The following is a 14,343-nucleotide window of genomic DNA, read 5'->3' as shown; positions in this document are numbered from 1 at the left end:
CATTTTGCTGGCATTACTACGGTGGTAATGGATAATTAAAGCCTATTTAGCCATTGACAGACTCGAAACAGATTAACGGAAGACTAAACACTCTCTTAAAAAAAAGAAAACAGTAAAATACCTTCTGTGTGTATAGCGGAGATGTAAGTCCAGTTGTACCTCTTCACAATGTCAACCATGGCACGCGCTTGACGGGCATCAGATGACACCACTCTTACAAAATACTTAAACAATGTTTTATCGCTTAAATCCATGCTCGTGGCAGAGTATGCAATTTGAGGTATGTTGAAAAGTTGCAGTAGGTTCTGCACTTGAATGGCCACAGAGCTGGAACCAGGCCCGATAACGCCAACGATGGGCTTTTTGGCTCTGAACGGTACGGTAGTTCCATCAACACAGCGCACTATTCCCTCCTCTTCCTCATTGGAGATAAGAGAGTCTCTTATAAACTCAATACTTTGTTCTAGAGCCACCGCGGAGTGCCAGCAAGAGTCCCTAATTTCACATCCTAATGTTATGTTTGGTAACAACATTTGGTCCGCATTGATGCGCTCAAGCGTGTGCAGCATGGCTTCAACTCTCTGAATGCCATATTGCTCCCTTATGGCGCCGCATTTCCTCTCGTGGACCTTGTCCGCGGGTGGCTGGTGGTGAACTGAGAATAAAGCCCCAATGATGATGTCCCCCGGCTGGTGAGCAACCACCCTTCGCTCACCTGACTGGGCTGAGGCGCTGAAGTGAAAGTTCGTGAAAACATCTCCCGCTGTCACTAAAACCATGAGCCCCAGTAGGGAAATCATCTTACACAAGTGTTCTTGGAGTTCAGGAAAGCATTGCGACGAAAGGTTGAAACTAACTTAAAAGCAGGTGAGGAAATGTTCACCAATAAATAGGGATAAATCAAGAATTTCCAAACTCCATCTTTGCAAACCTAGGTCATTTCTTGAGTGATTCCAGGGATGTCACAATCTCGAAACCTATTAAGAAAAGAAAAAAAAATTCAGAATTTCACTGAGAATTGACTGCCGCATGTTCTTTTAGAGTACTAATTAGCCATATGACGAAATAAATTTGCTAGCTATCATGCCCAAAGAGATTTTCGAGCTTTGACAATAGTACATGGGGTTACTGCTTTGAGTCCATTGCAGGATGATCATTTCAGACTAAGTCATGTTGTTTTGCAGTATACTTCTGAGTAAATACATTGAAAATCCATCTTTAGGCAGAATACTTATTTGCCAATTTTCTTTCCATAGGTAGATGAAATGGTGTTGAAAAAATATGTATTATGTCACATGGAGCAACTTCACAGGAAAATCATTTCCATACTGAAACGTTATGTATTTCTTATAATGGTTCTGTCTGTCCACGAGACTAACAATAATTCAAGTCCATCACAAACTAAATAGAATGAACAAACCTGATCTCAAGAATAAGATTGGCTTTATGACAAACCATTTGATTTGTTTAAGCCTCTGTTTGCTATATTTTGATTGTTTTGTTTTCCTTGGTGCTGCAATAAAATAAACCAGTGATATTTATGTCGCTAGTGTAAGTTTTGCTCTGGGCACTTATAATTTACATGGAGCAAAGTATTCAAATATATTTGGTTTTAGGACTTAATCCTGGTCTAAGGACTGCGTTATACATATATTACTAGTGGAACTCAGTATAATTCTGATCGCATCATATTTTGTCAACCAGTGTCATCTTTCATATATTAACATCTCCTCCAAAATTGAGGCTGGTCCCAAAAAAATCATGCTTTGGTTTTACTTGAATGTTACATACGAAAGCGTTAAGAAATCACGAATATGTATACCAGTAATACGTTGCACGTGTACGTTTCTTTGAAAGAATTGTATAAATGTTGATCCCAATAAATGATTACCAAACGAGACAAGGTTCACTTACACTGATGAAAGGCTGACAGTACTATACAGCTGTTGTGGTGTCAATGAGTCTTTACACCCTTTGCATCGTCTCACAGGTAACGACAATGATCCATTGTCCATTCATTGCAATAGAAAACAGAGATTGCCTTTTACTCCATCATTCCATCTGACCTATTACTCTATGATGTCTCGGTAGTTTCATTTATACGTGCAGTCTCTGAAGATATCTTGCTGTTATTGCACAAAGACGCTATGCCCCTACGCTGATGTCTGAAGAGACTTAAGGGTCCCTCATAATTTCTCTCTGACAAGAATATCTCAATAACCAGAGTGCCGTTTGCCAAACCATCGACCTAAACCTTCCGAATCCAAGCCCAAACTGATCGTTTCCCCTGGCAGTCGGATGAAAAGACTAAGAACTGCATTACATGGTCAGTCCATACCTGTTCATCCACTTACTTCTCGACAAATAACCTACCTGCTGCAATTCTCGAAATGTCGGTTTTCTTTCAGTGAACACCGAGTTGGAAATACTCGGGGTTAGATGCAATATTGGAACAAGCTGAATAGACATGAAAACGGCTGAAGGAGACGGTGGGAAAGGGGTGGGGGGGGGGGGGGAGGTCAAGAGTGACTATTCCTCGAAGTAGCTGGAAATATAGGGCCAAAGACTAGCAAATTACTACATTAACGTTCCCGTCATTTCTGATTAAACCGGTTTAATTCAACATGACATCACTTGCACTGTACAAAACAGTTTAGTGTAAATAAAACTACAGAATTCCATATACGTGTGACTTCTCATAAATAAAGACTGGTCGCTATAAAATACACTGCAGTTTATATTTACCCAAAGGTCTGGAGTCCTGGCAGCCCACTCCGCCTGTGATGGCATCTCCTACTGTCTAGCTGTAGCGATAACTAAGGATGGGTAAATACATTCTCGTTTTCCCTGCGGTTTGCTCCGGGAAGCTTTCTCTGTATTAGCTGGCAGTAGTTGGCTTTTTTTTAAAAAAAATCCCACGAGCTGCTTGGCGGTGTGACTGATCTTTGATGCATTTGACATTCAAAATCAGGTTAGGGACGGCGCAGACCGCTCAATCTTTGCAGACACGTACCTTCTGGAGCCTTTGAGATTCAAACCCGAACAGACCGCAAGTCAGCATCGTGTCACGCTGTCGTTTAACTGTTCGCACCTTTTCTCTATCTTTGCAATCCGATTCATTCTCAATGTCATTTTTTTAAAAAAAGGGGGGCTTAAAATTTGTGTTCCTTCTCCGCGCCACGCACGATAGGTTTGGGAAACTGCAGGATGAGTCAATGAGATGAATAAACCAAATCTTAACGACAGGCTTTAAAAATGCATCTAAACATCTTGTTTGCTATTTAGCAAATGAGATTGGTATTATGCATGCATGGAAAACAGCTTCTGACTGAATTAGATTTCCGTCTCACCGTAGATGAAAAGATGCGATTTCAATAAATCATTAAACGTTGTTCCCGTTTGTTTCTTTATATTTTTCTTTTATTATGCTAAATTAAACAAAAATGGTTTGAGAACTGTCCAATATTAAACTTCGGGCGCCATCTACCGATGATAATCTATATTTCAACATCTAACCAAGGTAACTTAAAGGGTACAAAGTTTAACAATAATAACATCTCACCCCAACTGACGGAAGGTACAGCTCCGTTTCGTTCGACAATGTCAATAGTGGCTGTAAACAAGCCCGAAATAAACAACTTGTTCAATTAAGCTCCAAATGATAACAATATTAAAATACAGGAGAAGTGCTATCATAACCACCGTCTAACCTCCGACCTAATGGTGACGATTACCAACACCAAGGTGCGAGGGTCATCCACAGACCATTTATTGTGCGACTTCAAAAAAAAATATAGTAGGAAAGTGAGGATCGTCTATTTTAGCTTATTTTTTAAAAAAGAATATCAATGTAATGAACTTGTAAAACTTTGCTCGAAACGCAAAACGCAAATACATGTTTGAATTGTGAGCATTCAGAAGTGTTATGAATGGAACGCAGTTTGTCCATGCCAATTTCATGTGGTTTGACCGATTTGCTGAAGTTTAGACTAACGTTCTTTATCTATTTGAAAATGAAACCAATTTCCATTCTCTCAACAAATATAATGGATTTCGAATCTCGACCGTACTATTTTCTACAGACATCTCACTTCGTTTGTGTAGTCTCTTAACGCAGACCCAACTAACTTAATAGTTAATGTGAAGCTGTTGCCACTGTTAATATAAGTAACACGTTTCCTTTCTCACCCGTATTGTATATTTACGAATATATTCAATTCAAGGCACAGAAGGATATCTTAAGCGCCAACATACATCTCATGTATCGGGTTTTTATTCTGTAGAATTATTTCTATAATTGATTAAAACAACAAATTGAAATGTGAAGAAAATAATAATGACGTGAGGTACATCCGCTCGGACGCTGAGTCCATAGTAGAGAATTCTCAGCTATCCTCTTACACATCTTAGAAATTAAGGATTGCGTTAACATTGAAAATAGTCAGAACATGTATAACCTCACCCTGCCCCAAGGAATGCCTAAAGCCAACGGAAAACAACTAATCCTTTGGAATTTTAAAGTGTGTATGTTAAAGTTCGGGGACGATGTTTAAACAATCCTCTCATGAGGAACTAACTTGATCCGAATTAATACAAGAAAGTGAATACCTTGCCGATTTTTTTAACCGCATTGAGGATCTCCATGGAGTTAAAACAGCAGAGACGCACGTAGATTCTAATTGATTCTAATGTGAATTATTTGTTTGGGCATTTCAAGAGATTAATCTTGATTTGTAAGACGAAATAATGATGCCACCCAAAGATTCTTATCTGTTTGCCTTTATAGATATTGAGTTTTTCCAATGTGCTGGAGATCTGAAATCTGAACGTGCTCTCTCTGACTTACAAAATAAATCATTTCTATTTGCTTATTCAAATACTTTCATTAGGTGATATCTTCCCTTGGGATCGATCATTTTATACTCCACGAAATCAACATATCGTGATGTATAGAGTTAATTATCACGCGTTTACATTAGAAAACACATGATACCAATTTTGACTTACATAGCTGTGTTTCTTCGCCTTATTTCGGATATTAGGCAGCATATCTTGCCCCTCGAATTTAGAACATTTGCTGAGTGGTACTTGCAAAATATACATCTTTACTGGTCATACTACGTGTAAACAAAACAAATGTATTTGCTGTCAATTTCTGGACTTAATATTTCGAGTTTTTGATATAATTAATAGCTATCATAAGTATATTTCCTGGCGAATTTGTTAATTATTCACAAACTGTCAAAGTCAATGGTTGGGTGTCCTTCTCAGTAAACAAATACCATGCTACAAACGTACAGAAACAAAGCATGAAGACAAAGAAATCTTCTTTGCCCACTAAATGATCTGATTCTACATGTAAGTTATTTACTTGTTTTTAAATAGTTTTAAAAAACTAAATGCAAATGCTTAATTGTTGCTTAAATTTTGCCGTCAACTTTCCATTTAATTATTGGTCATTATTCTTGTAACCTGCTGTGTGGAAATGTAAGAATCAACAACCCTTACCCATCTCATTACACCAGGCAATTAAACCATAGCTGATGCTACAAAGTGCACAACACCCACACGGGAACACATAAGGAGTCTTTACTGACACACAAACATAGATAACAACAAGAGATTGTATAATGCCTTCAATCTAATGAAATGCTCCAAAGCACTTCACAGGAGAGACATTAAGAACAGTCAACGTCAGCAGTTACTCAGATAGCTGACCAAAATATAGGTCACGGAGATAGGTCTCAAGGAGTGTTTTAAAGGATGAAAGGCCCAGAATGGGGAAGGGGCCTTAGGATCATGAAACTGAAGGCATAGCCACTAGTGGCAGACCAACTAATATTGCAAAGAGTAAAAGTCTAGAGCTGCAGTAACCCTATTCTGCAGGTACGTTTCCATAGATTACAGAGGGAATGGAAGGGTGTTGGTGAGGCTGTAGATGGTATTGCAAACAAGAGTGGGAACTTTCAAAATCTCAGAAGCTGATGCTCACCAGCAAATACAGGATAGATGGATGGACAGAACTTCATGTTGGATACAGATGAAAGATCTTTAAATGAGTTCAAGTAGATGAAGCTATGGAAGTTGGGAGGTCAGCCATGGGAGCATTGAAATAGTTTGGTGCTAACAAAAACATGGAGCCAGTTTTATTTGAGGGAGATCTGAAGGTGCATAATGCCATAGATATGGAAGTAGAATGTCTTTTGGACAAAATAGGTATGTGATTGAAAGCTAAACACCAAGGCTGGATACCAAGATTGTACGGATTCTGGCTCAACCTCAAATCAATGGAGAAAATGGGATTGAGTTTTTGACTGGGGAATGCATACTTTTGGAATGAGAACCAAAGACAGTGGCTTTGGTCTTCTCAATATTTAGTGGGAGAAAATGATTGCTCACCCAGGGTGAATATGGAACAAACAAATCAAAGACAGATTGAGTGTTGAGATGTGATGGTGACAGAAATTTTGAGGCCAATGTAAACATGGAATCTAATGAAGGAAGGATTTATTCTTGGCATACTTTGGAATAGCAGAAGCATGAGTAGGAAGAGAAGCCATTGCAGATCTTCCCGGGATGTGACTTGGTGAGAGCAGTCTCAACATGCTGAATGATGGAAGAGTGCCAGGTACCTGCAGTAGGATGGTATGCTTTAACACTTCATGCAGGTCAAGATGGGTGTCAAAAGAGTAACTAAGCATGGTCACAGTCACTCAGGGTGCCATGTGAATTTGATAAGTGTACTTTCAGTACTTTAAGAGGATCAAAACCTGACTGAAGGCCATGGAATTCAGTCAGAGAAGAGCACAAATTAAGAGGCTACATGTTAAATGGTTACATATATAAGATACACATATTTTACATACAGGAAGAATATTCGAATCAAAAAAGGGCTATACCAAAAGGCACATGAGCAATGGCAGGCAATGTCCCTCTCTCTCTCTCTCTCTCTGAGGTGCTTGAGTCGACATTAAACCAACACACCCAAACACGGAGATATTAGCATACAGATAGAGGCAGAGAGGTGGAGATTCAGTCGCTTCACAGACAGAGAAATTGTAATCCAGTCAGGTGTGCACATACACACATACACACACACACGGAGGCCAGAAGTAAAGATAGTTACATGCACAGAATAGTAGCGCGCCCAAGACTTGTGAGCAATGAAAGCGGCAATATAGAGACAGCGCTACTCACAAATACGCATTCAAACATTTTCGGTTTAAACCGTAAAATTTACAACGATGCTCGAAAGAAATAGTAGAGACTTGCTGTACATGAGTAAGTACCGGAACTCAGCAGAAAATGCGGGAAACACCCCGCCACTTAGACAGCGTCCGTGCAGGAAGGCGGTAAAATTATGATTTCGAATAACTGCCCCCACACATGCTGCCCGACCTGCTGAGCGTTTTCACCATTATCTGTGACTTTTACTTTTAGCCTGTGGAATCTCATCTGAATAATAAAAGAAATGGAGATTAGAAACAATAGCAGCAGCTCTGAGTACATGATGGTGACACTGATGTGATGTTGTGTCCTTATTGCTAATATAAGCTGAGTGCTCACTCATCTTTAGCTGTGGGAAGGGGGGGGGGGGGGGGGTAGCTGTTGCAGAATGAGTCTGCACGAAAGTAGGAGTGTTAGGAACTCTGATTCTAACGCCAGGTCACTATAGTTGCTTTGGTGTAAATTGTAGGAACGTGGAGAGGACAATATTCTTTACGATATTGAAATAAAAGTGTTCATGTCGCTTACGATAACTAACACATCAGTTGTCATTGATAGTTTTGCGCTCAATTGAAATTGAATTCCATTGTGTGTTTTTCCTTTGGACTATAAACATACTGGAGCCACTGTAACAACCGCTCTGAACGAGCAGAAAGAGCGAGTATGCAAGGATAAGCCCAGGTCACTATACAATGGCTGAAATTCCGATTTATCCAGACTTCGCAATTCCTTGCGTTCGTCGTAGAAATATTTGTTAAAATATTATCCTTCCTCACCAGGGTGAATGACACCTGCTCACAAAACTGGAAGCAGCCGGAAGCTGTGTAGGGGACTATTCGTGCGCGTTTCTCTTTCGTTGCGGCTTGCCGGAAAAATTCTGTCAATGACCATTCTTCTGGGCTGCTACTGCTGACCAAAGGTATGCGCTTTAGACTGGAACCTTGCAAAGGGAAGTCTGACTGGTTCCCAAGCACTATGTTGGCGCATTGATTACAGTAACAGATTTCGGATTTGATCTTGGAATTCCATGATGCATTTCATTTTCTCAATCTTTGAAATAAACAAAAAGCGCATGACTCCGTTTGCTAAAAATAATTTAAAAAAAAAAGACACAATAAACAAATCAAAGACGAGCAAAAGCTTGAAAGAACATACCGGTTTCCTTAAGGTGATCCCTTCAAATAAGTCTGGCTGATCCAGCAGATTGTGTGAAGATTGCAAGCTCTCGAATTAGGACTATTCAATCTTCACCATGGCAACCTTGTGTTCAATTTGCTCCATTTATAGCGAATGTAACTGTGACTTATATCGAACACGTTATTGCAATCAACTAACCAGATTCGTTTGATGTTAGAAAAACACCACTGTAAGGGATTCCAACATGTTGAAGATTGTGGATCTCCCTTTGGTTGATGTTGCCTTTGACTGAATGAGGGGAGAGTTTAAAGTGCTGCTGCCTAGGTTTGCAGATTGCATGGAGAGGATTGCGTGTGCCAAATTAGGAAGGGATTGAATATTTGGGTTGTCTGTGTGAAACGGAATGGATTAGGAGAGAGTTGAATACTACGAGGAATGCTCGGTAGATTTCCATAGGGTAAACGTTTGGTGTGTTCTGGTGTTATGGCCACACCAGCCGATCACTACATAGCGAGAACGTCAAACAAAACACACAAAGCAGAAATAGTAATTGCTTATGTTTGTTAAATTATTGTAAACCGGGAGCGGGAGGAAAGCAATTTATCGATGGAAGAGTACAGTCCTCCCGCATATTGCACAAAGGAAGTTCGTTACATAATAATGAACGACAACTGCAAACATGTCATCATAATTTATACTCTGAACCTATGTGTGTGGCGGAACTATTTCTGGAGAAATACGCTCGGTAAACATGTGCGTACTCAGAAACGTTGACAGCACCACAGAAGTATCTGCATAGAAGAACTCCATTCAGCCTATTGCGTTTCTATTCATTCTCCTAAATGTTTTCAAATCAATCTGCTCAGAGATGTAATGACTCACCTCTGGAGTGGGATTTGATCTTCTGCTTCAGAGGTAGGGACACTACCTTTGCACCACGAGGGCCGTGTTGATTCTTCTTGGAAATCCGAAACTAAAATATTTCTACTTCAAATATTCAGCAGATGTTCCATTAAAAGTCTGATCCCTACTTGAGCCAATCCCTGTAACAGAACATTCCATACCTCCAGTTTTTCTCCTCAGTGATATGTTTAAATAGACAAGGGATATTACATTTCCCTACTAACACGGCTAAACTCTTCAGAGGTTTAAAAAGGCCTAGCCTTCTCCTTAGCCTCCTGTGTTCTGGTGAAAGGGATCTCAGTACCTGAAGACTTGCCTTGATGAACACAGAAATAGAAAATGCAAATGCTTATCAGTGCAAGAATAATAAGTGGATGTATTGTGTAGTATATCAGATTATATATTGCTGTGCAAATTTGTATAGAAACTAAAAGCACTAAACTTGGTTGAATACCTTGTTTTACGTCCCCAGATTATCACTTCACATCCCATTGGACAGTTGTCCAATGGCTCCTCCATGCAACTAATCTTCTTACTTATTCAAGAAATCCTATACATTTTAACTTAGCAAATGACCCCATGAATCACTCTTCCCTAGTGACCTGAGTACTCAACTGAGCAAACTCTGCCTACTCCTGGCCAAGCCCAGCTATTTCCTGACCTGATGTGTCTTCACTGACCAGGCTTAGTCCCCAGACCATGCTACTAATCCCCTTTTGACTAGTCCCAACTGCCCCCCCTCTGACTGACTCCATAACCTGACCCTTCAAATTACCTCATAGCATGTATCATTCACTCATCAATTCACTAACCAATATACAGAATAGACATTTAAAAACTAACCTGAGGTACTCTACCTTCTTATTCTGCTCTGCTTAAATCAAGCTTCCAGCAGATGCTGCAAAATGTCCACATCTTTCTGAAAACTGAGATCAGAAGAAATTCATAATGGCATCAGGGGTTGGGAGAATCTTCATTAACGTGTACCAGTTAGCTTTGTGTGGTTGTGTCTGAGGTCAGCAGTTAACCCAAGGGAGAAGAGCAGAAGAATAGGAGTCTTGGGACTTGAGGAGTGAATAATTTGCAGGGAGAAATGTGTATGTTTTTAAGTAATAGGGTCTAGGGAGGAGTGCAGGAAGGAGTGGCAGAGGAAAGAGCTGGGTGTCTGAGGAATGATAGTTGCGGTGGTGGGGGGAGGGGGAGTTCAGTCAAGGTAAGGAAGAAAATGAGAGTCCTAAAAAGGATGGCATCCATCTGTGAGTCTATCTCAGGCTGTTGGCTGGCAGATTTCTGACAAGCCTTTGACATCAGCAAAAGCATTTCAGTTAACCCTACAGACAGTGGCCTCAGACAATATCTTTTACAATGCATAGAACGGAGGGTCACCTGAGCCTGCAAGTTCAACTCTATTGTAGAGTGCGCAGAACAACACTAGACACTAACATGAACATTCAATGAAGAGTGACCAAAAAAAAGAAACACATCATTATCTCATCTGCAATAAATGAAATGTCCCTAACTCCCCATAATTATCAATGCATACCAGGCATGCCAGCACATGTAGCTGTCTGACTAAACTAATAGTGACAAATAGAAATGACATAAAGATGAATAAAGCAAAACCAATTAAATATTTACAAGTGAAATTTAAATTTGAAACACCCTTTCCACCTTTATACTTCTAATATGTCGTGTGTTAATGATGTTCTGTCCAGGAGGTTCTTTAATAACCTGCCTACAGCTACTGCATCATCAGTTTATGGTGGGTCCACTCCTGAAAAAGCTTCTGCTATTGCATGATCATACCTGTCTCCCATTCATTCTGCTAGCATATTTTAGTTGTAATCATGTCAACAAAAAGCAAGAGAGCAGTAGTGAGAGTCAAGCAATACAAAGAACGGTGGTTGCTGGAAATCCAAGATGAAAGAAAAAGAAATTACTCAAAAACCTCAGCAGGACTGACAGTATCTGTGGAGAGTAAGCAGAGTTAACATTTTGGGTCCAATGACTCTTCTTCAGACTCTTTCATAGTTAGGAAAGATTGGCAAAATACTGAAGATGGGGAGGGGTGGTGTAAGGACTAAATGATGGGTAGAGATGGAGCCTAGAGAGAGAGAGAAAACAGCAATTTGACAGTCAAAGGTATAGGTAATGGTCAGCCTGGGAAAATAATTGCTGTTAATGGGGACCTTCTTCATCTTTCTGCTTTCTCTCAACCAATGCCGCCAGATCTATTGAGAGCAGAATAGAGCCCACTTCATGTTCCACCATTGGGAATGGCACATTGAAGTTAAAATTCTGCCCTTAGAGTCTCCTTTTTGTAAATTTATAGGCCTCTGTTATTATCCCCAAGCATAAATTGATTGCACCTCCCGCTCACTAAAATGATCTGAATCTTCCTCAGATTTATGTTAATTAAACAAACTGTTTATTCTGACAGTTTTGAGTGAAAGGAACATGTACTTCAGAAGTTCATCATAACACATCTGAACAGGTTGATTAAAAATACCTATCAAACTTGGTGATGGCATAGTGGCATTGTCACTGCTCTAGTAATCCAGAAACTGGTCAAATCATGTCATGACAATTATAGAGTTTGAATGTTGTTTTAAAATCTGGAATTAGAAGTTGAATGATGACCATGAACCTATTATCAATTTTCATAAAAATAAATCTAGTTCACGAGTGTCATTCAGGGAAGGAAATCTGCAGTCCTTAGCTGATCTGGCTTACATATGAGTCCAGATCCACAGAAATGTGGTTGACTCATAACTGCCCTCTGAAATAGCCTCGAAAGCCATTTAGTTGTATCAAATTGTTAAAATTCCCCAAAAGAATGAAATTGGATGGACCACCTGGCATGAAGCTAGGGCACCAGAAATAATAGTAGCAAACTCAGTCTGTCAACACTGTAAAGTTCTTGCCAACAGCTATGGGCTCATACCAAAATTTAGAGACCTGTCTCAAGGACTGGTCAGGCCACAACCTGCTAGAGAGATAATCATGGAATTGTACTTCGCAGATAATGTACCAGACACTATCATTGCCATCCCTAATGTATGTCCAGTCCCATGATACAATAGACCCAGCAGAGGTGGCAGCACAGTAGTATGCAATTGGAAGGGAAGTTGCCCTTTGAGTCCTCACATTGACTGTTTACCTAATGAAGTATCATGGCATTAGCCTAATATGAAAGTTGCTTAAAAGAACCATCTGGGACTCTAAATATTAACTCAGATCTTCTGTCTACAAATGCTGTCAGAGCTGCTGAGTTTCTGAAGCACTGTTTTTATTTCAAATTTCCAACATTTGCTGTATTTTGCTTTTATGTGAATGTTAAAAATTGCTCAGTTATGTCCTGTACACAAAATGTAGGACAAATCCATCCTGGCCAATTACTGACCCATCACTCTACAGTTTTTTGACTAGATGGATACCTGAACACTGAAGGATCTTTTTATATGCTACAGATCACTTTGACTCTCCTCTCGATCATCAGTAAAGTGATGGAAAATATTATTAAGAGTCGTATCAAGCAGCACTTATTTAGCAATAACCTGCTCACTGAATAGAAACACAGTATTGTGGATGCTGGAGCACTGAATCCACAAAAGAAAGTGATGGAGAAACTCATCAGATTTGGTGGCATCTGTGGAGACAAAAACATAGAGTTAACATTTCAAATATAATAACTTTTCGTCAGAACTAGTTAACATTGTTTTTCTTTCCACTTATGCAACTATACCTGCTGAGTTTTTCCAGCATTTGGTATTTGTTCCTACTCAGTGACTCTCACTTTGGGTTTTGTCAGGGCCATATATCTTTAGATCTTTCTATAGTGTTGGTTCAAACATGGAGATAGGATTTTAACTCCAGATGTCACTGCTCTTGACAGCAAGGCAACATTTGACTGAATGTGGCGTGGAGGACCCCTGGCAAAAATAGAGTAAATCAGATACAGGAATATCTCTCAATTGGTGTCATTACACCAACACAAGTAAAGATAATTCTAGTTGTTTGAGGTCAGTTATCATATCTCCAAGGCATCTCTGCAGATGTTCCTCAGGGTAGTTTCCTAGGCTGCTTCATCAAGAACTGATCTTCCTTCACAATATCAGACATGGGAATGTTCACTCTTGATTACATAATTTTATCACCCTTTACAAACCCTCAGATACTGAAGCAGTTGATCTTCAAATGTACCAACATTTTGACAATATCCAGACTTGGGCTGAAAAATGGAAAATAATATTCGCATCATACATGTGCCAGATAAGAGAGAATCTAACCACCATCCCATGATATTCAATGACATTACCATCATTGAATCCACACTAGCAACATCCTTGGGATTACAATTGCCAAGAAACTGAACTGGACTACCCAAATAAATACTGTGTTTACAAAAACAGAGTCTAGGAGTGCAGTAATGTTATGACATGGCAATGAACTGTTTTGTTAATTAAACTAAATACCCAGAAAAGCTCACCTCACCTTGTAATCTGTTAAAATATGAGTGATAGAGAACTCCCAAATTCCACTATTTAAAGAAAATAATATCAATTTGTTATGTAACTTTAAAAGTGAACATTAAACAACTATTCACAATTCTAAGCCCCTCTTTCTTTTAAGTGCTTATTACCTGCCTCTAACTCTATAACAATGTACTGTTCCAACAAAATACTCACTAAAATTACATCAACTTAATTTCAAAACCATATAGCGGCTGTCATCTTCGGTGTCTATCTTCTTTCAGATAAAGATCTCCCTGGGCTGTCTTCTTTCTTTTTACTGTGAAGATGTTTCATATGAAATAGGTACCTTTGATAGAGAGGGTTTCAATCTTTTGGTTCTCTCTCTCTCTCTCTCTCCCTTTTTATTTTCAATTTTCAGTTTTCCACTGCACTCTGAGACAGTTATCTAATCATATGACACAGCTATTTGTAAGGTCTCAGTGCAGAACAGCATTCACTTTCTCTTGAAGGTACGGTACATGCTTTCAATTTCATAACAGCAATGACTAACTCACTAACTATCTCTGCAGTGCCTGCCTACCATCTACAACACACAAGTCAG

General features: G+C 39.5%; 1 protein-coding gene across 7 annotated transcripts in view; it reads right to left on the bottom strand.

Annotated features, from left to right (window-relative positions):
• The window catches only part of grm5b (glutamate receptor, metabotropic 5b), a 584,754-nt gene extending 575,491 nt beyond the window's left edge, over positions 1–9,263 (bottom strand). Inside the window, exons 1-4 of one of the 7 annotated variants that reach the window (XM_043691556.1) lie at positions 8,383–8,942; positions 7,290–7,455; positions 5,008–5,117; positions 122–977 (exon numbers count right to left, since the gene is read on the bottom strand). In XM_043691556.1, the coding sequence (XP_043547491.1) occupies positions 122–800 (679 nt within the window). In that variant the 5' untranslated portion in view covers positions 801–977; positions 5,008–5,117; positions 7,290–7,455; positions 8,383–8,942. Of the gene's footprint in view, positions 1–121; positions 978–1,914; positions 2,016–2,745; positions 3,355–5,007; positions 5,118–7,289; positions 7,456–8,382; positions 8,943–9,246 lie in introns of those variants that run through there. The other 6 variants (XM_043691557.1, XM_043691559.1, XM_043691553.1 and 3 more) reach the window with 6 other exon arrangements.
• Between the last annotated feature and the right edge of the window lie 5,080 nt (positions 9,264–14,343).

The sequence above is a fragment of the Chiloscyllium plagiosum genome, chromosome 6, assembly GCF_004010195.1.
Source record: "Chiloscyllium plagiosum isolate BGI_BamShark_2017 chromosome 6, ASM401019v2, whole genome shotgun sequence".
Lineage (NCBI taxonomy): Eukaryota > Metazoa > Chordata > Chondrichthyes > Orectolobiformes > Hemiscylliidae > Chiloscyllium > Chiloscyllium plagiosum.
Note: the sequence above shows the minus strand (reverse complement) of the source record. Positions and strands in the feature narration are given on the sequence as shown.